We start from the raw sequence: 25,756 nt of genomic DNA, 5'->3' as shown, positions 1-25,756 counted from the left end.
AAGTAGCAGAGAAGTTAACCCTGGTTCAGCTGTGATTCATTTGTATATTCCTTGTGGAATTTGGTTCAGTGAAGGTTGTTTGACTTCTGTATAAAATGAGTGGCACGTCCCATGAAAGCTGATGACAAGTACCATGTTTAGAGCACATCCAATGAATGTAGTAGTCAAATATTAGCCTATCCGTAGAAACATAGAACATGGAATATGGGGTTTTTACTTACACAGTAATTTATGCAATATTTCTGTACAATCCAATAGCACAGTAGGTACTTTACAGCTAAAAATGAGTTTTCATTTTATAAACGTTGCTGTTTAAGACCACAGCTGAATAAACAGTGCACCTGTAGGACTCTTGGAACCAGTCTTGCACCTGACTTTCAGAGGATATTAAATGTGCTTTGGCCAGGCATGTAAGCCAAGCAAATTTATGTACCTAAATTTATCTTTTGGGTACAGGTAGTACAACTGCTGTTTCTCTGCAATCTTTATTGTGTTGGTTTGTTTTAACAGTGGATCTCCTGAGTCTGTCTGCTGCATGTGATGCCTTGGACCAGCACAACCTCAAGCAAAATGACCAGCCGATGGATATTCTACAGATCATTAACTGCTTGACCACTATTTATGATCGACTGGAACAGGAGCACAACAACTTGGTCAATGTTCCTCTCTGCGTGGACATGTGCCTCAACTGGCTGCTGAATGTCTATGACACGTATGTATGGGTGCTATAAACATTGCACACTGAAAAGCTTCCGAAGCACCACAAGGGGAAGGGGGAAAGGGTAATGAGCTGGCTGCCTCATTGTAAAATGAATGGCTTGAAGCTGGAAAAACAGCAGTTGGAGTGAAAGTTTAAGAAACCTAATGATTTAATGGCTGCATTTAGTTGAATCGATACAGTCCTTGGTTAGGCATGCAAGACTAGATTTATTAAGCTAAGCAATGAGAGAGCTGGAAAAGAGAACACACTGCTGTGTTCAGAGCAGTTCCAGGACTGCACCTCCTCTGTTGGTCAACGCTTTGCCTGGCTTTTAAAATTTCTTCAGATAAAGAAATTCAAGAGCAACACATGAACGCCATCATATAGACTCTTGCATGTCTGTATTTTTGTGTGCTAAACCTTTACAGAGCTGTTCATTTTCTACAGCTTTCAATCTGTAATCCTTGCTCAAAGCTGGAAGAGACTCAACTATACTCTGATGTGTTTACAACCCTTCACAGTCAGGAGATTTGAGAAATGCTTCATCTAAAATTTAATTTGGAAAAGGGTACCTATAACTATAAATACAAGAGAGTAAATTTACCTAAATAAAATTATAACAGTGTTCCATTGAACGAGTTAGTGATGTTGCTCAGAACGCACAGATAAATTCCAAAGCACATTTTGTAAGTCGGTTTTAGACTAAGCCATGATTTTTGTATTTAGTGAATTTAGTGAAAAAAGATGTCAGTGGAAGTCTTTATTTGTTGTTTGTTTTTTTTTGTGTTCTTATCAGCTACCTTCAGCCGGACATGCTCATTACTGTGGCAGAATAAACATTCATGTGTAGAAATGGAAAGACATGAAACAATTACTGTGTTGCCACTGACATTTCGAACTGTATGGTAGTGCCATAACATCATTCTTCCATCCACTTTATCACAGCACTGAAGCTTCAGTGATCACCTGCACACAAAAAAGTACAGATGTGTATACAGTCTCTTCCTGCAACATCATGTCTGATAAGACAGTTGCTTGTAACATCATCTGCAGCAGCTGTACAATCCTGTGAAGTGGATTACCCACATTACATTATATTTTTGTATAGTGTACTGGTAGGAGGGAATGGGGCTGTGTTCATTTAACTGCCAGGGTTTTTTTCTTTAATCTGCTTTGGCTTTCACTGAACTCTGATCCAGTTTTGAATTATCATCTAATACGAGTAACGTATATATGAAGTTGGTGAAAAACAAAAAAGACACACTAGAGATGTTAATCCAGATCAGCTAGGCTAGTGGCAGAGAGGAAAATAAAAGTAATTCCCCAGGCTGCTCCTAAGCTGGACCATCCAGTTTAGATTTGCTGTGTCCAGTCTAGCTTTTGTTATGTAGCACTCTGCTGAAAGTACAGCATTAGAAATTATAATTGGCTGCCTCGAGGCAATTCCCTAGGTATGCTAGGGAATTGTATATTGCAGGACTCGATGAAACACAGAGTTGTTTTATGTGTGAGGAAAGCTCCTAGCTGTTTTGCTGAAATTCAAGTTTGAATTATGCTGGTAGAGAGGTGACCTTGGGGTTACAAGTGTTTAGTTTTCATTGTAAACTTAATAGGAAGAGATCAACTGAAGTGCATAGTGGTACTGGAGACGTTTAATTCAATGTACTGAATCTTTACTTTTCTTATAATTGAAAACTGTCATTTGTAAAGATACTAATCAAATTCACAGTCAATGACTGATCTAATTACGGGCACAGCTCTGCAAATCCAGCACGTTTCAGATTTGTTTTAATTGATCAGTCACTCATGCTCATTTGCAGTAGCATGCTAAATTACTGATTTGACTTGGGAGGAGAGTAGAGTGAACTGAACAACTCATGGTTCGTGCAGGTTCCAATTTAATATGCCTTGCAGGGAAATAATCATTCTACATTCTTCTCCTGTATAATTTGCATGAGCCTGGTATTCATCAGCGGGAGTTTCTCAGGACACAGATGATAATTAATTTGGAAAAGGTTTGAGGGAGAGGACTAAAAGGAGCGGAGAGGGGAAAGCATAGGTAAGCAACAAATGCTTGTTCATGGTGAAAAACACAAGATTTTTATTTATTTATTTTTTAAAAGGCTGCAAATTCTCACTTCTGCCTTGTCCACAAGTTTCTGCCTGCACCTTTTATAGGTGTTGCAGGGAAGATACAGAGGTAAAGGAGCACAGTTGACTCTTATGATGCTTTTGTAGGACTAAAAAGAAAATATGCATGTTGGCTGAACCCTACAGCCTAGTGCATGAGTACGGTGCACCTGTACATGACTTACCATATTTTCAGGGGTGGTCTTTTACTGGTGGCACGTCAAAGCTGTTTCCAAAAGCCCTGTTTAGACGTTAACTTACTATGTTGTGTATGTCTCATTTGCAATAGATGTTACGTGTTTGTAATGCTTTGTGAAATAAAGTCTTAGGGGAAGCCAGCAGCAGGAAGCAAATTGAACTAAGCCAGGTACCTGAGAGAAGATCTGAAGGTTTGTCACTGTGCTGCTGGCAGCACAGAGGATGATGTTGTTACCACAGTCACATTAAAAAGCAGAAGCGATAGCATAGGCATGTCACAAGCTGGTGTGAAGGTGAGCGTGAAGGAAGACTGAGTCAAAGCAGTGCAAGAACTGACGTGGAGGAGGACCAGGGCTGTCAGCCTGCTCAGGTTTGAGTGATAGGAGAAGGAGCTCAGAAACAACACCATTACGGTAATGACTCAACTGTACAACCTGCCTTCGTTCTCCTTGGTTTTAGGCAAGCTTAATCAGTCACCTGAACATCTTGCTAGTGCCTTTGACGCTATTTCTGGTGTTATTTCTGCATGAGACTGTTCCTAGTTGAATTGGTACAACTGCACAATTCAGTTTAACTATGCCTGTGGAACCACAACCATATTTTACGTTCAGTTTACTGTGTATGTAATAGCAGGCTAGTGTATGCTATGCAAAATGGTTCTTTGTGTGACTTTAAAATAAAACTACAGAACTATGTTAAACTTTGTAACAGTCAACAAGTTATTATATGAATGGATTGTATTATCAGCTGATGTTTCTTTTCTATTAGGGGTCGAACAGGAAGGATCCGTGTTTTATCTTTCAAAACTGGTGTTGTATCCCTTTGTAAAGCACACCTGGAAGACAAGTACAGATGTAAGTCAATGTAGTTCTTTTTGTTTCTTTCTTTTTTTAGGTAATTTGTGTTTATATTATGTTTTCGTTACCCTTATTGGTTCTAGGTAGTTAGCACAGTGGTCACCAAACTTTCTGATCATGCAAAAAAAATTTAATCGGTAAAAAAATCTTTGAACGTGCACCCCTAATATATGCATATTTATTTATTTATATATATGCACTAGTGTGCTATATGTATATTATGTACATTATAAAGTATGGACAAAAATAGAAGTTAAAAAGGGTTGAGACAAAGATGAAATAAATACTATTTTTATTTCTTTATATATAATTTATTAACTGTTCAAAAATATGTTTTACTGCATACCAATGGATTTGCACATCCACTGGGGTACATACACCTCACTTTGAAGACCACTGGTCTAGCACACCTTTATACACAAAAAATGTGCGTGCAGACACCTGGTTGGAAGAATTCACATGCTGAGATTTAACATTTCCTTATAGAAGGGTGCTAGGACACTTTTGCTGTACCACAGCAGACAAAATGTATAGACAATAAGATGAAATAGCAGCACTGATCCGCAAGACATCATGCATTACACTATTTTGAAATATATTACCTTTTCAAAATATTTTCCACAATGTGATCAGAGTCTCACTGTTTAAATATAGTTACTATCTGTAAGTAAAAATTAGTCATGCAGTTATTTTGCATATTTTAATGGATCATATCCTAAAATACTTGAAAAAAATCCACTTGAAGTTTTAGTTTCAACTGACTAATGAATCAGTTCATTAGTGAGGCTAAGATCCAGAAAAGGTCTGCTGATAAGGGTATTTCTCAAGAATAACTTTCTGGTTAAATTAAATGACATCAGTCTTGCATACATGCATTGAAAGAAAGCCACCACCATTAGAGTTTGAACCAGTGCTGTAGCAATTCTTCATTAATGGTTATTTCATTATTCTTCTAATCCAAGTTTAAGAAAGCTAATAAGAAAACATACAGTTCCAACAATGGATTCTGTTATATGAATTATACGTCTGTGTATAAATGGATCAGATTTTAGGGCAATTGCTATAAATGGCACAGTTTAGTTCTTTAGATGTTTCTTTTGGGTTTTGTGAAAAATTATTCAGAAAATCTTTTTAAGAAAATTAATACAGATTTTTTTTAAAATGATATTCCATTGAGAATTATCAGAGTTATAAAGAAAAACATTTTTTAATATATTATAGGCTCCTGTACTGTGTATGCATGGTAATGCATAACCCCCTTTTAAGGCTGCAGAACGCAGTGTTTTACTGATAGGTGTTTCACTGATTGAACGCTGAATAGCTTTTGAGAGAGGAACAAATTGTCTCTGCGAGGCTGTGGTCATGCTGAAGTCATAGTGCCGTTGCTGTTAGTATTGCTGTAAGTGCGTGATGAGTCGTACCTCTTAAAGGTTTTCTGATATTTGTGCAGCAGAGCAATGTTGGTTCTCATAGAGCAGAATTCTTCAGGCTTGCAGAGGTGATGGAAAAGAAATTTTCTCAAAGTTATGTATCATAAAACTAGTCTTGGTAAAAGTGAAACTTGTGTAATTAAAATGTAATCCTTTCTCTATCCATTCCTTTATTCCTCTGGAAAAAGACAGGTGTCAAAGCTGCTCTAGGAAAGTTACCTCGAAAAGTGCTGAACCACCTTTATAATTGTATCCCTGTTGTCAGGTGAAATACTAACGCTCCAAAAAAGGGATTTTTTTTCTAGTGGCTGACCTTCCTTTCTTCCTTCTTTCCTTTCTTCATTCCTTTCTTCCTTCCTTCTCTTTTTCTCTCTTTCTTTCTCTCTTTGAAAAATAAGCAGAATTTATTCAGGTCATGTATTGTCAACAGGGATATTATCAAATAAATATTTCACTTAATGCTAACCTGATTTTCCTTATTACAAACTCTAAAACCTCCTCATTGTATACACAGTATAACTAATTCCCACTAAATTAAATTGGGCTCACAGAAGGATAATAATTCTGTCCTGTAAGGATCCTTTTCTAGAATGATGCAGTAATAGAACAAGACTTAAAGTGACATTTCACTTCAAAAATGAAAATTTAATATGATATTAACATTCCCAGTGGATGACAGATTCTGTCGTACTGTGATATTTTTCTTTCATTTTAGAAATACACCTGGATTAAAAGATTATGGTATATCGAAGTTAGGAGCTCTTGTTTTCCAGATCAATTCATCTGAAAGAGAACTGGCTTCCGAATTGTAAACTTATTGCTTAGAGCTGAAGAAGTGCTGTATGTTGTATGAGATTATTTTACTGTTAAACAGTAGTTTTGAGGCATTACCATTGCTGTGGATCAAAGATCCTGATGTTCAGTTGACTGTATTTCAGAATTACAGCTGCTATCATCAGTAATGGCATAGGCACTGTGTTAGAATGTCCTTTCTTCATGGGTACAAATAAATAATCCTATTAAAAATCAACATTTATTAACAGAAGCAGTGTTTGTAGGAAGAGAAGCAGACAAACTGCAGATACATTTACGTTCATGTCCGTCAAGGCCATTTACCCCACTTGTAAGCCTTTGAAATTAAGCAGTTTTCCTCCATACTTGCTGTGTCCCCATTATGATGCGTCAGCCATGGTGTCCTTTTTGTTTCCCCAGACCTATTCAAGCAAGTGGCGAGCTCCACCGGCTTCTGTGACCAGCGCCGACTGGGACTCCTGCTGCATGACTCCATCCAGATCCCGCGGCAGCTGGGGGAGGTTGCCTCTTTTGGAGGCAGCAACATTGAGCCAAGTGTCAGAAGCTGCTTCCAGTTTGTAAGTTCATCTTCACTCGCTGTTCATTTTCTGATAAGTCTCCTTTCCAGGTAGTCTTTCTATTTTGAGATGAGACTGAGAATCTGAAGGGCTAGGGTAGCAAGGATTGTTTAGTGGTATTCACTAGTGTATTTCTTTGACAAGATATATATGAATTACACTGCTTCTTCTGAGGTGCCATCTTCACTGGGATTGTGGCAGTGACTGAAGAAGCCCAGATTATTGCAGAATCACAGAATGGCTTGGGTTGGAAGGGACCTTAAAGAGCATGTAGTTCAAATCCTCCTGATATGAGCAGGGACATCTTGCCCTAGACCAGGTTCCTCAAAGTTCCATGCAGCCTGGCCTTGCACAGGGTTGTCAAAGCTTATGTCATCTGGACAGCAAGTAGTTGGCACCAGGACCCGTGTAGTAACTGAATCCTGCAAGCAGTGGAAGCCTGTGTTGTGGAAGTTCCTGCTTTTACAATTTTCTACTGCCATGTAGTTGAACAGCAATGGTTAAACTCATTTTTGTGTGTATACATACCAATGGCAGCCAGGTGCTCAGCAGAGGGATGCAGAAAGATGACTGACTAAAGTGCTTACTAGGGGTGAGGAGCAGTTAGTTGATGAGCTCCTTTCGTTGTTTGAATGGGTAATGCTATTTTTCTTTCAACAGTACTAAAATAATTTCTGCCCTATCTTTTGAGGAATACACAGCCAACTCCAGGCTCTTTTTCACACTTGTAAATTATTTAATCTGAGGAGGAAGAGAATTAAGGGAATTATTCATCTTTCTGCTAACCAACAGCAAAATGCAAAAGATTAAGACAGCTGCCTAATGAAAAGGTAGAGGATGGGAGGTAATGTATGGTCTGTGGTAACTCTTAATGCATCTTCTACATCACAATAGAAGAAACTCTTGTTCAATCCCTTAAATATCTTGTTTTTGTTTTTGTTTTCTGTTGGTTGGATGGGCGCAGGGGGAATTGTTTGCTTCTTTCTTTACCTGCTGCTCAAGTTTTATGAGGTAGTAGTTGCAGTTCTGTAATAAGGAAAGACAGCAAGTATTTTTCAGTGAATATTAATGCTTGAAAGTAGTTTTTGTATGTGCAGGGACTATAAAAGTCAAATTCTGAAATGAATGGAAACTTCTGGTTGCAGTGGGATGTTTGCTTTCGGTATTTTTTAAACTTGTTTTGTCAGATCGATTCTGTAAGATTCGTGTTTTTTAATTTCCATCATTTGTGTCTTGACCTTTAATAATTCTAGTCTGTATTTGATGTCATTTCCAAATTAATGGTTTATAGAGCCATATTCAGGGTGGATAAGCCATGCTGATAAACCATGCATGGTAACTTTTGTAGCTAGGTTAGACCCTGCTATGGCTTTCAAGGCTTTTGAAGGAGTTCCACACGGGGGTTCAGGTAAGACTAACACAAAATAATGCTGCAGCAAATCCGTGGTGAGAATCGACATGTCAAAAGCTGGTTTGTGCAAATGACTTTACAAGGAAATCACCAGGTCCTATCATTTTCCAGAATGAATAGCAAACACACTTAAAAAATGGTGTTGAGAAACTGATGAGGAGAATGAACTTGGAATCTGACAAAAACTTTTTTTTTTTTGAAAGAGGGATAATGTGTGTTTATATTGGGGAAAAAAAAACACAACAACAAAAACAGTAAAATGAGTAGTGATGGGACACACAACCTTTTTTTATAAAATAGGAGGAAGACTTGGAATAAATCATTATTTGAACAAAATGAGCTAGCAAAATTGTCTTACTACAAATGAAGAAATGCCAACAGGCATCCCAGTTGCCAGCATTTCTAGAAGCACAGCTGGGCACAAACTTTCACCTGGTCATAAATCAGAAAGATGGAAAACCTGAGGTTCTCATCTCTTACCTCCACTAAGAAACAGTGTTAGGAGGAATTGCGTCCTCTGTTTTCCCTGCAGGTAAAGCCTCCATTTTAACTTAAGTGGGAGGCTGTTTTCTGACCTGGCTTGCAGCAGCAAATACATTTTTCTAGTAAGTCTTGAAATGGGGAGGGAGGCTCAAGCAAGGAAAGAAAGTATGAGAAGGGAGTGATTTCAAGGGAGAGGAGCAGAAACCCAAACATGGGAAGAAGGAACCAAGGAGTGGAAAAAAAAGGGCCTGGGTTGAAGGACCCCACCCAAGGGGAGAGATAGTATGAATAATTGTGGAAATAACAGTGATGAAAGCAACTGAAAGGCAGGATAGGATGAGACATGAAAGAAAGCAACAAGGAATGGAGACAGAGAGAAGTAAGACATTTGGAGGAGGAGGGGAATGCGGAGAGATGCTTTCGGCGTAGGAGGTGCTGCGAGGCGGCAGTGCCTGGGGAAAGGAGCCCCTGAGGGGGAGCAATGTTGGCGCTTGGCAGCCGAGGGGGACTGCACAGGGTGCCCAGCAGGGACAGGTATCTCAGCCTGCAGAGGCGTGTGCCGCCCCTCCTGGCTTCCTCCCTCATCCTTTCTTCTCCTGATACCATCTCAGCTTCCCGCACTGGGAAGGGAGAATGAGCACAGTGAAGGTGCAGGCATCATTTTCTTTCAGGGCCTTCCCCCGCTGTGTTTCCTCACCTGAGCCTGGGCTGGTTTCAGCTGCGCTCCTCTGAGGCGCTTGGCTCTGGGTGCCGTGTGCGTGGCCCCATGGCCCTCCCTCACGCAGCCCCATACCATCTCCTCCGTTTGCTCCAGGGAGTTAATTCAGTTTTAAAAAATAGCGCCGGGATTCACAGGTTGCATTACTCGGTCAAAATTAAATTGAGACTTTGCATGCCCACGGTGAGGAATGTCTTTATTTTTTTTCTTTATAAGACTTTTATTTTGTTGTTCTGGTGATGATAAGCCAGCCATAAATTGCAGTAGTGTCAGCGTCTGCAGGAAACGCATGCTTCAGAAATCCCTCTGCCAGCCCCTTGGGTTTGGTGCCCTCGCCATGGCCTTGCCAGGTGCACACAGCAGCAGGGGACAAGGGGGCATTTGCTGTGGTGGCAGGGCCGGCGGCCCTGCTTCAGGGCCCTTGGGAGTGCTGCTGGGGGTCTCTGCTACAGGGAGCAGGTGCAGCTGACCTTGTGGGACTTCAAAGAAAGGGTGTTTTTGGTGAGAGCAACGAGCTCAGTCATAGGGACCTTCTGCCTGTGCCCACACTGCATAAAAGTACGCTGTAGATCCATGAAAAAACAAGGGAGTTCAGTATTACTGTGGGCTAAAAGCCCTTGCCTTCCAGGTAGGTGATAGGTACATACTTTAAGTAAACAGCGTAATGAATTGTATGGGCTAAGGGACAAAAGCATTGTGTTTAAATCACAATGCAAAACTATTAACGTGCTGTTTTGCATAATACAGAGAGACCTAGGTATTCACATCACTGCCGTGTATGCTTTACCGTGGCATTGGGACACTTATGAAACGTGAGATGAAAGCAGAGACAGTGCAGCTCAGATGGAAATGTCTCTTGCTGTTTCTGAGAAAAGTTTGCATATTTGATTCTTGATTATCAGCTGTATTAGGTATACTTTTTCCAAGGGTGTCAAGTGCTTTTTATGAAAAACTGGTACAGGTGAAGCTAAGGAGTAGTAAAATATGTACAATTAATTCATATCTATATTTTAGACCTTGTTTAATTTCACTTTGACAGAGGAAAGTATTTTAATACTCTGTTGTATAGTCTTCATTTCTAGGTTTGCACTCAGTCAGTGAAGATCAGAAGTAGATGGCAGGGTTTTTACAACCACTTAATGTTCAAACCCAGTGTATTTACTCAGACAAATAAAAAACAAAATAGGGGCCTGTTAATCCGTTTAGGAGTGTGGGCAGTCCAAACCCTGGGCCAGGGCCATGATAGTGGCTTTGGCTGTACATGCGGTGATTTGAGTGGTTTGGACAGTTGTTTTGTGGGGTCTTTTTCTGTTGTTGTTGTTGCTAGGGTGTTTTTCTTTCTTTTTTTTTTTTTTTTAATAGGTAGGAAATATCAGTACTGTGTACAAATAACTATGTATAGTTAAATAGAAATCTATATGAAAATAACGTACAGATGCAGTGTTACTGTTGAGGGACTCAATCTCTTTTCAGAGATTCAGACAGCCCATGTTTCTGTTCGTAGGATGTTTCCTCTGCTTTTGGCTCTGACACAGGAGAACTGGCCTAAGGGGAACTAGCAAATCCTTCCTCAAGCTGCTATGCTGTAAATGTCAAGAAAACATCAATTCTGGTTTTATTTCTGTAAGAATTTATGAACCTGTGCCTGAGTTTGGGACGCAGTCTTAAAGAGCTGTTTTGAAGAGCTATTTTAAAGTGATTTAGGATTTGGGAGGTGGAGAGTAAGATGGTGATTTTCAAGTGTGCATGGGATGTTGAATATGATACAAAGCTGTATACTAAATGATTTCTGCATTCTTGCTTTTTTCATTAGTCTTTACCACAACACTCAAAACATTAAGTGGAGCAGTGTAAGTGTAATGCAAGGGGTCAAAGTAATGATCTTAAGCATTGCTCCAAGAGTCAGGCAGATTTAAGCAGTTAGCATCACCCAGAGTTACCTTTGAAATAATCCTCCCTTCGTTGCCCGTGAAACAGCACTAGTCTTAGAAACTATGAATTCTTGACTTGTGTTTTGTTGCCAGCTGGCAGTAGAGAGAATGCGAATGTGCTGGGGAAGCCATTCACAAGTGGAAGACAAGGTTCAGCAGGGTTTGGTCTGATGCTAAGCCCTGGGAGACAGGGCTTCTATTCATGGTTTGTACTGCATTTTAAAACTTGAACAACTCACAGGAATCCCATTCCTCAGTTTCAGTTCGTCCAAAATAGTATTTACTTAGACTAACGTAAAGCTTTCCATCCTAGATGGAAAACACCATTAAATTAATAATACTGAATTGTTTCCCATTAGTTCCTTACCTTGCACCTTAACACAATGCACCTCATCCAAAGTGTTATCAGAAATTCATGCTACGTTATCTGACTGTCCAAAACCATCCTGCGCTGTTCACGCAATATCATGACTGTATTTTGGAGCATATTTCATATTATACATCGATAAAGTTCTTACAGTGCAGAGTATTTTTTTAAAATAATAGCTGAAAGAAGAGGTGGGAATAATAATAAATAATTTTAAAAGCAGGAAAATTCAACTCCTAAGTATTGTATAAAGATGCCAACACCACACAACTTCCCATTTCCCCATTGTTCCTGCAGAATAAATACTGAAAAACAGATGTGTGGAGCATGATGAATTTGAATGGCCCCCATAATAAATTGTTACTTGTAAGCTGGAAAGGGCTTTATGAATTTTACTTTATGATTCACTCTGTTATTACCATAAAAATTGGGAGTTCCACAGAAATGTGTTGAAGAGAAGAACCATTAATATTCTTTACAGCTTGCTCTTGTTGGTTCAGATATGTACTGCGTGAATTCAGACTTCTTTCCTTATGTAAAACCGTCAGCTGCTGCCTTTACTGGATTTAGAGATTATTAAAAAAAAATCGTAATAGCAGCTCAGGGAACAGTCGAGAACTGTCTGTCCTCTACCATCTGACCCTGACCAGCTTTTCTCCACGTGGCTTTAAATCTTCATGTAATATAATTCGCAACCAGTTCTGATACATTTTAATGCACCTAATCTCTCTGAGCACAAGTTTTCGTACAGCCGGGGTGCAGAGCTCCGTGTGGGCGACCATTGGGACTGCTGGCAATCGCCAGTGTCTGCAAAATTAAAATAGATCTTTGAACGTTACAGAAGGGCTTTCATCACTGCAACGTTTTCCCTGCAAATTTAAAGCAACTACAAGTGCAGAGTAGTGCTTTGAGCTGCTCATTTTTATTCCGTCTGCAGCCTGCGCTGCAGCATTTCAGTACACTTCATGTTTTTCTATTAGAAATGGAATATTAAAGAGATACTCCTAAAATATTCGAGGCTTAGAGGACCTTAGTAGAGTAAGGGTGGTCTACAAGGCAGAGGAGTGGTTTGCCAGTGTAGTTCCTGGCAGATGCTGGCTCACTGAGTGATCCACAGAAAATCGCTCCCCAGCCCCTTGCTGCCATAGCTGCCAGCTGGAAAAGAGGCACATAAATGATTGCATTTCATAAATGCTCCTTTCTCTTAAGAGACTTCTAGAATTAATTTTTTTTTCTTGAATTCATTGATATCATGCAGTGGAAATCAGTAAAGCAGTGTCCACTGCTCTGAACAAACTCAGTTGCCAGTGTTGCCTGGATGTTTCTTTACTTTTTCAGTTTTCTCTCTGTTTTGGTGCTGAGGTTGTTTTGAGGGAGAGGCAGGCACTGAGGGGGCTTCATCTGAAGGACTGTAGATATGTTTGTGGCTTGATGGGTTTACCCCAGAAGAAAATCCTGACCAAAAAATATTGTATTTCTAATTAACCAAAATATTACAGCAGCATTTTAAGTCAATTTTAATGAAATGTATTATTCAAGAGACGTTTGTGGTTTTCTTTTCTTTGTCTTTTTGTTTTTAATTTCCTTATTTTGGTCAGGAGTTCAGTCTAGGAGACTTCGCATTTTTCTCAGTCTTCAAGTATTGATCAGTTAATTTGTTTGTCAAGATTATAAACAGTGTTAGCTTAAAAAAATGATAATATTGGTTTTCCCTCTAGCTCTTTCTGCCTTTATGTCTGTTGTGAAATAAAAATCCCCAGATTTGTTGCTAGCATTGTATTTAGTTGAATGAAACTAAAGGTTTTAGCTAGGTCATACTAAATTCAAATGTAATGAGAAACTGGGAAAGTAATTAGGAAAGACCAAGCATTAAGAAAAAACACTCAATCCACTATTTGTTGTGGTCCATGTACATGATACATTAATGCTTATTATGTGTTTAAGTGCTTCTAATAGGTTTGGAACCACAAATTAAGTCTTTGCCTTGCGAAACTTCAAATACAAAAGATTGTTTTACAGAGGACTGTATTTGAATGGTTAGAGGAAAAAAAAAAAAGGCAGGGGATTTAAATATAATTGGTTCATAACCATGTTGTTCATGCTGGGTGGGGTGGGATTGAAATGTGTCAATGAATTTAAGATAACACACAGCAGTGGTTTACAGAGTGGGACAGTGTCCTGCTCCATCACTACTTCTGCTCTCCATGTGGGCTCCTCTTCTTCCTCCTCCTCCCTCCTGCCTTCCCAGTGGGAACCCTTCATTATCTCCACCTTATCCATCGTCTCTTCAGGGCTGAAACCAGGCTCCAGACACCCAGTTCAGTGCTTGCTCGGTGCTAACCTTCACACTAGAGAGGAGTTCCCATACAAACATTCACACAGTTGTTCCTTAAGATCCCTTTTGAAGCTGTTTGTCCGTATCCCACAGTGTTCTTTGCAGTGGCTGGTCTGCCAGTGCAGTGTGACCTCTGCCTGTGATGACTGTTGCTGTCCCGTGGCTTCTCATCTCTTTACTGTTTCTTGTTTCCTGCTGTAATGCTGAGAAGTAGGGACAAGACGTGACTTTAGGTGTTTGCACAGTGCAATGGGAATCTGGTTTGTTATGGACATTCCTCTAAGGTACTGTAAAACAGGTGCATGAAATTTAGTTTTGTTCAGGATATGATGGGAAGGAAGCAGAGGAAGGACTGCCAGGAAGTTTTAATGGGCTTTTTGGCCCTTGGTAAAGAGGAGAAAGTTACGGAATATGAGGTTATGGAGTACGAGGCTAAATGCATCGTATTCTGTGGGACAGAACTGCGTTGTGTTCCCAGGCAATGACAAGGAATTTAACGATGGTATGGTGGGAAGAGGGATTTTGAGGCATTTAAGGAGGCAGAGAGTTTACATGTTCAACAGTGGGCTTGAGAAAGAATTTGAATTATTTCCTTATACGTGCATTTTGAAGAAAGGTCAGGGTGGCAATGGAGGATGTTAAAGAGAAAGGAATTTTGATAAAAAGACATGCAATTTTTAGGGGTTGGAAAACATAAACAGTATTTCTTAAAATAAGAAGTGAGAAACATTGCTATGCAACTACAGATAAGAGATATAGGAAACACAGGATTATCTTTTCTGCCAGATGCTTTAAGTGGATGATTTTCGTTTTAAAAGAGTACATGGTAGTGCTGTCTGTTGTAACAGAGGCTAAGAGAAAGAGAGACTTGAAATGTTAATAGTGTTCGGTTCCTGTTTTGAAGGCAGTATCCTGGAGATATTTATTTATTTATTTATTTATTTATTTATTTATTTATTTTGGATGGGTGGATTGGAGGAAAAGCTGGATGGTATTCAGGGAAAAGATGTGGAGCAGGTAGGAGACCAGTGACTTGAGCTGTTAATTACCTGGTACTTAATTACCTGGTACTACACAGATCCCTTCTGCTGAGCCCTTGTCTTTCTTCCCCCTCTGCTCCAGGCCAATAACAAGCCTGAGATCGAAGCAGCCCTGTTCCTGGACTGGATGAGGCTGGAACCACAGTCCATGGTGTGGCTGCCTGTGTTGCACAGGGTGGCTGCTGCCGAAACTGCCAAACACCAGGCGAAGTGTAACATCTGCAAGGAGTGCCCAATTATCGGATTCAGGTACAAACTAACTCCCTTTCTGCCTTGTATTACACTGCTTGGTGGATCAGCATCTCTGTTTCCAGGCAAATCATGTTCTTGATTTTATGCATGTTTGGGATAAGAAGAATTGTGATGGGATACAAGGGAGGGTGACACTTAGACTGGGTACAGTGATGAAAAAGTTGAAGAGAACAAAAAATTGCTTATCAGTTAAGGTGCTGCCATTGCTCTAGGTCCTGCTCTCCATTGCAGTCCTTCTGTACCTCATCCAAAGTATTGACAAATTGCACAACTAACAGGATTTGCTTTATATTCAGTCTGCCTTAGACATGCAGCTTCATTTTCTGAATTGGATCCTAATGAACTGCTTTCTATCATGTCATAAAACAAGGAAGTGACTTGAAAATTTACAGACATGTAAAGATGCTGTGCGTTTTTTAGAGGAGTGTGGTTGGTGGAATATTAACCTAGTGTGCTGGAAATGTTGCTGATCTGTTTGAACATCTGGATCAACACCATGGTTACTATAGCAATGAATAAGTCGATGGGTGGTAAAATGGCTGTGTGCTGGTATGCCTGTTGAGAATCCACTTAACGGCTAAGTAAATACTCACTTTCAATTATGCCTAGACTTGTTTTACCACTTTGCTTCCTAATAGCTGCTTTGTATGGTTTCTGTCCTTTCTGTTTGTGGTCCTCTTTCACTGCTGGCATTTTTCCTTCCATCGTATCGTGTCATTTACAAAGACCTTTTTGTAATTTTATTTCTAAAATGCATATCAACAACAGCAAGCAGTACTACATAGAAAAGCCATCATTTTGCTTTAACATGGGGGAGTATGAATGTTGCTTTTAAATATATAGTAGGGCAATCCTTTCTGCTGTGCAATTGTACAGACAGTGAGAAAAAGGAAATAATGAAGGTACTGCTTTGTTTTGAGTCTGACTTTTTTCTTAAGTCAGGCTGTTCTTTAATCATCTAAACTCGTGTCCTTCTGCTTTTATTCCCCTTGCATATTGCAACTGGGATAATAGTAAGCGTTATTGAAGAAGAGCAATGGATGGGATGTGACAAGTTCAACACATCCACCAAGTAAAAGTTTCCTGTTGCAGATACAGTTTGTGAAACTACTGAATTACTCACACAGTTTGTATAAACAGCCAATGACAAGTGGATGGAATTGGAAAAATGCAGCACTTGGAAAATCAAAGGATGCTGAGTGAATGGATAGTCTGTAGTTAGCATCAGAAACATGGAGAGTGGACACTGGAGCTCTGTGTTTGTGTCTACTTTTACTTGTCTGATCTCATCTCTCTGTTAACTTCATATAACAATTCTATTATGGTAGTCGATTTTGTTGCAGAATTTTTTTTATGCCTTTGCAAGTCACTGAGACCTTGTTTACCCACTCGACAAAAAGACACTGTATTGGACGGCTTTTAGAAAGCTAATACTGTGAGCCTCAGTACATGTTAAACAATGCTCTTTTGAGGTTATTGTGACCGAGCTGCTTAGCGTATTTGGAACAAGACAACCCTTATGCCTCCGGGTCTTTCAAGCACTTCAGCATAGCATACACAACAGTTAGCTGTCTCATAGAACTGATGAGCTTAAATAATGGCCTGAAAGTGCATTCAGACTCTTGCAGAGATGGCATTCTGTAAATGAAAATTATTTTGATGAAGACGAAGGAAACTACATGAATAAATTCCTACCTTGTATGCAGCACGCAACAGCTTGCTGGTGGTACTTGTTGAGGAGGGCATTACTTATCTGAATTTTATTTGCTCAAGAAGTTCTGTGGTAGGAGTCATGAAGGAAACGAGAAACTGAAATTAGCGTTGTAGAAACAAAAAGCTTGGTGCTGTCTTTTGTGTCTTTTGCTTATTATGAGAGAGGGGGATTCTGTAGATAGAACTCTTCACTGTTGCCCTCCGTTAGAAATTTTGTCATATAGAGCGATTCCTTTTGAAGATTCAAATCTTTGTTAAGCATCTGTGCATTGTTGCTCTGAGGCAGCAATCCTGTCCCTCAAATGGGCATTGTTGTGTGTTGTGCGCTGTGTGACATCTCAGGGAAGAGCACTTAATAGCACAGAAAGCTTCACAGGCTGACATAAGTATTCACGTTCTGAGCTCTGAAGCCATGTTTTTTTCCTCCTCTTTTAGGTACAGAAGCTTAAAGCACTTTAACTATGACATCTGCCAAAGTTGCTTCTTCTCTGGCCGTGTTGCAAAAGGTCATAAAATGCACTATCCCATGGTGGAGTACTGCACACCAGTAAGTAGCTGTTTTACTGACCCTCACTGCCCGTTGTTAAGTAGAAAGGAAAAACTTCATTTGCTGTGTGCAAGGTAATAGAGCGTTTGAGTGGCTTTTTTCCCCCTTGTAAAGAAATTACCTTTTATAAATTGTACATTTCAGGAATTTCTAATGCGTAGTAAAAAGACACTCTGATAGTTGGAAGTAAATTGGAGTTTCATTGTTTGTGTAATGCTGTGTCATAATATGTTACTGCATGCTAATGAACTGCTCCGTGTTCAGTGCCGTACGGTTCACTTAATTTATCCTTAAAGAAGCCTGTGGTTTGTGCAAGTCTGTCTTAGATCACAATGTTTTCTCTGTATTGATGTGAGATTTTTCTTCCTTTCCCCAGCAAGTTTGTTGCTTCACTTATTTTGCTTGCTGCACTACAATTGCTTTTTCAAGGTCTTTACTATTTGATCATATCTTTTTATTGTATGATGACTAGACAGTGTAAAATACCAGGGAAATTCTTGGGAGTAGCAAGTTAGATTTCATTTCTGAAGACCAGAATTCACTCTGTTGAGTGCAACACATTCACTCTGTGCTGCATGGATGGTGTCATGAGGGTCTTCGCCCTTGTTATACAGTTCTCCAAAGGATCACTTTTGTGTAAATGCTTCTTCTGTACCAAGTGTCTGTCAAAGAAATATTTCTATTATTCTCTCGGTGTGTCGTCCCGCTTTCATTTTGGCCTCTCGTGACCATGGCAGAGGGGCATAAATCTGAGGAACTCTCAAGTGGCCCTTCCACAATGCAGCATGTCTGAGCTTTCAGCTGTCTTTGCTATTGTGTGTGGTGGTCTTGAAGCATTATTGCACACACTGGTTTCATTTCCTAATCCAATAATGTGGTCATTAGTCTTGTACTTTTGTCTGCTGGTCAAATGTAAATGGTGAAAACAAAACATCAAAATTATATATAGGCTAGCCTCGTAAAATGTCATGAATAGTTTCTGCATCTTCATCCAAACAAAAAGGCATTGCCAAAATGAAGTAAAGACTCACAGTTTTTCTTAGGAAAGTGAGAGAAAAATTTATTCCTCTAAAACATAGTAAAGTAAATTCAGGTTTTTTTTTAGTTGTAATTTATGGATACTTATTTACATTATCAACTTTTATTGTAACATCTAAATGGCACTGTTCAATCCAATTCTTTGCTAGGGCAACCTATATACTTTTGCTTACTTTTTGTCAGCATTTACTGGCTTCTGCTTTTCAGTGTCTTCCCCCAAGGACTGAGGTTAGTGGGAAGGGTTATTTGCCTGAGCTGCTGCGCAGGTTGGAGAGAAATGTTAGCACTGCTGAGACGAGTCTGAACAGACTTCTCCATCGCAGGCATTCCTGGAGCAAACTGTCATGATCCCAGCCATAGCCCGCCAGGCTGGCCGGCCGTGCTGGAGCAGTCCTTCCAGTTGAGCTGAGTGCATTCTTGCTGAGTCGGCTGCTGGTTCGTTCTGCAGCTCGCTGCTCTTACTCTTGTTCATAGGCGGTGTGGGAGGTTGCAAACGGTGCAGAAAACGCACAAAACAACATCTCGCTGCTCTTTTCTTACCTGTTCCTAAGAAGTGTTTCAAGGAAAGTTCAAGGAAAGCGTGAAAAGTGAGAAATGAAGTAAAGTTGTGAGACACTCCCACAGCCTGAAGCGACTCATTGCAACACGGGCAGAGTCTAGCAGGTTTCTGTTCTCCCTCACAATAAAGGCAGCTAATAGTCTAGCACGATGATAAACAGAAAACTTGCAACAGCATACAGATTGCTGAATCAGAGTAAAGGAGCATTTACAGACTGTAAATTTTGTTGCGAATTCTGAACTCCCACAGCCCATGCTCATGTGCTGTGCCTGGCTGTACCAGCAGTAAACTGAATTAGAGTAGGATTAACTAGGAAAAAAAGGGAATGTGACACACAGCAAGTGCTGATCTTTTTTTGTGTTGCTGCTATTGAAAAACTAAACCTAAATACTGTGTGACTGAACAAGACATCCACTGAAGCTATCATGTCTAGTATGTAATTGTTTTTGAAATGAATGAAAACAATTTTGCAGATGGGAAAGCACTTTTTCCTCTTCCTCCAGACAAATCACTCACCTTAGAATGCATTTTAGCAGACAGAAGACATGCAATGCCTTCTTTGACATATCTTTACAATAGCTAGATGAGCACAATGAAGTCTCTTGGTATATTCCCACTCCCTCTTACTACAAAGAAATTGTGGAGCACTGCAGCCTTTGCTTCTGCTTGAGGGGAATTTGAGAACTCATGCTAAATGTCCAAGGGATGTGATAACTTCTTTCCTGCAAAGGGCTGAGGCAGAATAAGGGCAAGGCAGTTCCGTAGTTTCTATTTAAACAGAAAAAGCAGCAGTGATTGATCAAAGAGAGGTGACTTTTAAAAAGGTTTCAAGTAAAGCACAAAAGAAAGTTCTAGACTGAGGTTTCAATGTAGCGTCATTTTTCTGTTTGGGTCTAACAAACAGTAACTCACCAGCATAAAAATATGACCTTGTTAGAAGCAAGCATGACAAACTGAGATAAGTTTCTACAGCTACTGTTTACAGTTGAGGCTGAGATCTGGGGTGAGGGTTTGGCAAGGCACTTTACCTGACTTATCACAGTTTGGTTTAATAGTGATAAAGTTCTCCTCATGTCAAGAAGTAGTTTTTGTTTTAGAATAGTTTTGGAATGTGTGAGACCCAGCTGCCTACATATTGCTATTGCTTTCATTTAGGAGAACTAGGATGCTTGAAAACACCGTTTCTTCCTCATAAACCCATTCTACTGAGAATTTTGTTTTGTATAGTTTTAATCTGAAAATCACGTGGAGTAAAACGTCTATGAAATAAATCAGAAAGTTTCACTGAGAATAGCCTCAGTCTATCAGTATGTCCACATAATAATCACTTTTTTTTTTTTTTTTCCCCGTTCTTGTGCTCCTCGAATATTTTTGAAATTGAAACTGGATCACATGAGAGGTGCCTGGTGCTTGTCACTAGAAGACATACTTTTTTCTTGGGATTCCTCTGATACCAGTTTTCAAACTAGATTGAAATGTTTCTATGCAAGCACGCTATTTTAATGTTTGGTTGTCATGTGGAAGGTTCAGGGGAGCTAACACGTCCCCGGAAAGTTGAAGTGAAGAATGTTTTATTACACATTGTGCCTGAAAACACTTACAATCAAATTACAGTCAAATGCAATTACAAGTGTTCACAATGTTTAAAATAGACAAAGTGGGAATAAAAGTTTATGAATTACACGTGTTAGCAACATGAACAGAAAGGTGTGCTTAATCTATCTATACCAACAGTAGGTATCGGAAGTTCTTCTCTGTTCCCAGCTGATCTGCTATAGCTGGTCTCGTGATGCTGACCTTCTTAGGGACTCTCAATAGGCAGTGCAGATGGCATGCAGGAGAGGGAATTCCCTCCTATTGGAGCCGCTAAGGCCAAATCAGTAAACGCCCTTTCCGGAGTCCTCTAGGTGGTCCAGTCCTATTTAATCTTCCCCAAAATGGCTTTACTTCAAATTTATTGAAATATTTTTGAACATTACATCAGCTTCTTGAAAATACAAATGCTGCTGTACTGACTTGCAGGTTCTGATATACTTCTTCTCTGCCAGTCATTGATCACACTGAATTTTCATACAAGATAGACTGACTGGAAAGAGAACCAAATTTGCTTTACGTGAAGCTTGTAGGTGTCCTCAGTAGATGAAGACCATTTGTCCTTTCTGCTAATTCATCTCAGTCTTCCTGCAAATTATTTTTCAGGGGATGCTTAATTTTTATACCTGAGCAGTCACTAAAAATATACACATCTGTGTATCAGCAGCTCTGTGAAAGTAGGCTTGACTGATGGATCCCAGCACCTCCTTCCTTTCTGAACAGAAGGCATAGAACTCATTAAAAAATGTCAGAAAGATTAACTTTCCCTCATTTCTTTCCTTCAAATTAGATACAGTGGAGAAGCGATAGTGGTATGTGGGTCAGGATGAACTTAATTTACTGTAGAAAAGCAGTATTTCAGGGTCGAGCTTCTCTGTGAGGTGTAAAGAGTGGAGTACAGCCTGACTAATGTAACTGAAGTCTTCCATTAAAATTCTTCAGAAAATTGTCTGGCTCTTAATCAGGCTTGCAAGAAGTGTTACATCTTCCCAGCAGACATACTTTGAACTCTTTCTGGCTCATTCTGGTCTTTAGGAAACTAATTGCACTTTGTACTCCTCTGCTGGTCTCTATAGGGAGAAAGGAGGCTGAGTGCAGGCAACAGAGTAGAAAACTTTGTGTAAATTGTGCTCTCCTCAGGTTATTGATCTTAAATGCCTGCTAGCTTCAGATTAGATATATGCAAGAAAAAAAAAAAGATTTAAGAGATATCAGCAGCTCTCATCTGCTTTTTGTTTTTCTTTGACCAAAATATTAACAGTAGAGGAGGCTGAGAAGGGAAACTGGAAAGAAAATGTACTAGCAGCATTGGCTTGGCTTTCAGGGACTGACAAATCCAGGAGGTGGAAACAAAGAGCGTGCAGGAAGGGTCGGGATCCAGCCAGTAAAGCAGCCTGTGGGTCCCTCAGGCTGGCTGAGTGTGCTCTGTTACAGCTGTTTGCTGCACAAAAAAGCAGGCGGAGGGTCCCAGGCAATTTGAGGGAATTCCAGATTCTTGTTTAGTTATTGTTTGTCTTCATCAAATCACTGAGAAGAGGCATGAGCCTATTACAGGTGTTTGGAGCTTCCCCTTTCTCTTCTTCCTCCTCACTAGCTGTGCCATTTGGTAGTACATTTTGAGGTGACAGTGATAAATAAATAGAATGTGTGGTTCTGGAGGCCAAGTCATTGGCAGCTCTGCTTGGCATGGCCACAGCTCCTTCAAATGGCCTTCAAATCAAAAGAAGAGGCAACTAAAAATAATAACCTCATGAAAGATGATTTCATTGTGATTTGTGGCTTTCAGACAACTTCCGGAGAAGACGTCCGTGACTTTGCCAAGGTACTAAAAAACAAATTTCGAACAAAAAGATATTTTGCAAAGCACCCACGAATGGGCTACCTGCCTGTGCAAACTGTCTTGGAGGGAGACAACATGGAAACGTGAGTAGCTCTAAAGTGTCTAAACAGTTCATTTGGTATGCTCTTTGAGCTCCCCAGCTGGTGCCAACTCCCTTCACTTCCTAAATGCATAAAGCCTCTTTCTTTCTTTCTTTCCTTCTTTCATTTTTTTTTCTTAACCACGGCTGGCAGGCAAACACAAGCTGGGGTTCCAATTGCCATTCCCTTTATCTGTTTTCACCCATCTTCACAGGAACTTCCACTTCAGTCAGTAAAAGAAAAATGCTTACTGGCAGCCTTATAAACTTTTAAGTTTGATACAGCAATTTGGAAACTAATGATCTCTTCATTAAATTTTTATTTTATTCCAAATGGGTATCTTTCTGTGCTTTTATTTTTTAAATTAGGTTACTATGCTTGAGAGCTTCCCAGCTGATTTCATCTTTTCTCACCCTATAAATTTAGTCTTATTGAATTACTGTGAAGTCTGTATGGAAAAATAAAACAAACAAACAGCAATAATAATGATACACATGGAAAAATTAATGAGTAGCCCATCTCCCTTTGTTTTTGTTGTTTTGCCTTTTTTTTTTTTTTACAAGTTTGATCAGTTGTTTAATGGCAATTGCACACAGCTTGTTCTCGCTCTCTTTCTCTTTTTTTTTAATTTTAGATACAGTTTTTCTTTTTTTTGGTTGGTTGCTCTTCATGGTCATTCATGTTAGTCTGTTGGATTTCTGTTTTTTAGTTGTTGTGATTTTTTTTTAATCTTTCTGTAATTATTTTGCTGCTGAGTTTCTTCTGCCTCTCTCTTCACCTCCTCATTTTTTGTCTTGCAGTCCTGTTACTCTGATCAACTTCTGGCCAGTAGATTCTGCGTGAGTACTTTTGCTGAAGTGTGCTGCTGCTGCTACTGCTGCTGCGTTCCCTCACTTTTTTGTTTCTTTCTTTGTTTAGTTTTGCATAAGTTCATTTCCTTCTTTCTTTACGATTATTTCCTTTCGTACACTCTCTAAAGGAATGTTTTGATCGCAGATGAACAGAATGGGATAAGTCCAGGAATGTCCAGCAATCATGAAATGTGTACTGTATACTCTTTCTGGAGTATGTATTTTCACTGAATTAACAGGGATTTTGGTGCAGTCCTACTATTACTTATACAAGTTTGTCATTTAAAAGCCTGTGTTTCTGAACAAGCGTCGATCCCTCTAAATGTACACTAAATGCTTTTTGAAAGATACAAATTGAATTTTATGGATTTAATTCAATTTCAGGAATGACATTGTTTTGTAGATAAAGCTATAATTTTGTTTTATGTGCAACCGTGCATACTTGCACACTCATGTGCCCCAATTAATTCAAAGCTCACTGGATATTTTATTACAGTTTTTAGATGCAAAAAGCTCTGTGAGGGCAAGTTGAAATGGGAAAATGTTTACTGTATTTTTTTTTTCAGAAGTTAAAAGCAGGGTTTTTCAACTGTGGACTGGATTTTCATTCTTGCATCATTCCTGCATATGCATTGTCTTAATGTTGTAGTAACACCCTTAACTTGAACTAAAGATATATAACTTACCATTGTGGCATTTGCTACTACTAGTGTTACATGGATGATTTTAGAATAATGTTAAATAAGGTTTATTTTTAATTCACATATTGATAACTACTGAGAGACTAATAAATAGAATTTTATATATTTCTATATGGTGAAATGTATATGGCTTGCACCTTCATTGAATTTTTGGTAGAATAAACAAGAGTGAAATGTATACATTGGAATACTGATTTATAGTTTTCATTTGGAGCACAGACTACTGGGAAGTCAAATGCAGTGCTCGTCCTCTAGGAAATCTACTTTGAGGAAGCATGAAATGCATATTTCTCCAAACCACATATGGTTGAGGATCCACCCACAAAAACTACCAGAAGGCTGGAGACAGGCTGAAATAGAACTGCTTTGAACTTTAGGGCACATGTAGTCTTTATAAATGCATCTGAGGCTGATTGCAGCATATTGTACAAAAAACTGGGTATCTAGATTTCTTACTCCTTAGAACAGTTGGAAAGTTAAAAGTAACCTTCTAAAGAAAGCTTGGGTAATATGGAATGCCATTGCTGTGTCTGACATAACATGAAATTAAGCTGCCATAACACGCTTATTTGTAAGGCACTGCCACTAGTTCACTTACAGTAACAACTTCATGGTATGCCTACACTGATAAATTCACACCAAAGGTTTAGTGTTGAATACTTCAGGGAGCTTAACGTGCATGTAATATTTAAGAAAGCGTGAGAAATACTTAGAGGCAGGATTTGGATGGAGGAAGGTAGCACCTTTTATCAGACCAACTCAGGTATCATCCTGAGAACAATCCTTTCATCTGGTCTGACAAGAAAGCAGGAAATTAAAAAAATAATAATAATATTGGTTGGAAGGAGTTTCTGTTTGTTTGTAGTTTATGTTTTGTTTTTTTTTTTTTTTCTCTACTACCTTTGTTCCTTTCCTTAGTGCTAGACAAGGGTAACAACACAAGTTACTGAGCAAGCCAGCCTCAAAGCTATTTTTCAGTTATAGGGCTGATTCCACCTTTGGCAGACAAACCTCTTACTGTGGTTATCATTGCCTTTTTTTGGTGCTTTTGCACCAGCTTTCTGTTTGTCTTCAAATTGTTCCAGAAGAGCATAACCTGATCACATTCGATGGTGCTAGGTACATCCTGACATCAACGTATGTTAAAATACCTGAATTTGTTTGTAAATACAAATGTATATATATTTGTTATAAGTTAGTTATATGGGTCACTTACTATACAGTGTTTTGCACGTATATTCCACTTGCCAGGCATAAAAGGGGCAGCTTACACTTTTTATGAGAATTTATGTCTTTTTATTTGGACTGTGGACTGTCAGTGGCACAAATGCAATTGATGTGATTCTACACTTCAAAGATCCATCTACTGCAAAGCTGAATAGCACACAAAATGCCTTCCTCCTGTCAGCCAGGTTTCCACTGGTTCAGGGAATTGTTGGACGAGGTGTTTGCCACTCGATTGCCACTTGACATGAATGGAATTCCTCAGGCTATTGCTGCAGACAACAGCGTGAGAAATACAGCTGTGGAGTCCTTGTAAAAGGAACGGCTATCTTGGTTAAATATTGGCTGTGTTTCTCTGCCTCCTCGCTGAGTGTTCAAACTGATTACG

The 25,756-nt window shown here is 39.4% G+C and overlaps 1 protein-coding gene across 15 annotated transcripts in view; it reads left to right on the top strand.

Annotated features, from left to right (window-relative positions):
- DMD (dystrophin) overlaps positions 1-25,756 on the top strand; it is a 1,246,037-nt gene that overhangs the window by 1,181,625 nt on the left and 38,656 nt on the right. For 12 of the 15 annotated variants that reach the window (XM_084515490.1, XM_084515483.1, XM_084515486.1 and 9 more), the window contains 7 exons: positions 511-712; positions 3,797-3,882; positions 6,528-6,685; positions 15,053-15,219; positions 17,371-17,482; positions 22,459-22,595; positions 23,393-23,431. In XM_084515490.1, coding sequence (XP_084371616.1) covers positions 511-712; positions 3,797-3,882; positions 6,528-6,685; positions 15,053-15,219; positions 17,371-17,482; positions 22,459-22,595; positions 23,393-23,431 — 901 coding nt within the window. The remainder of the gene's footprint in view (positions 1-510; positions 713-3,796; positions 3,883-6,527; positions 6,686-15,052; positions 15,220-17,370; positions 17,483-22,458; positions 22,596-23,392; positions 23,432-25,756) is intronic. The other 3 variants (XM_084515488.1, XM_084515484.1, XM_084515482.1) reach the window with 1 other exon arrangement.

This window comes from Aythya ferina, assembly GCF_964211825.1.
Source record: "Aythya ferina genome assembly, chromosome: 1".
Classification (NCBI taxonomy): domain Eukaryota; kingdom Metazoa; phylum Chordata; class Aves; order Anseriformes; family Anatidae; genus Aythya; species Aythya ferina.
Note: the sequence above shows the minus strand (reverse complement) of the source record. Positions and strands in the feature narration are given on the sequence as shown.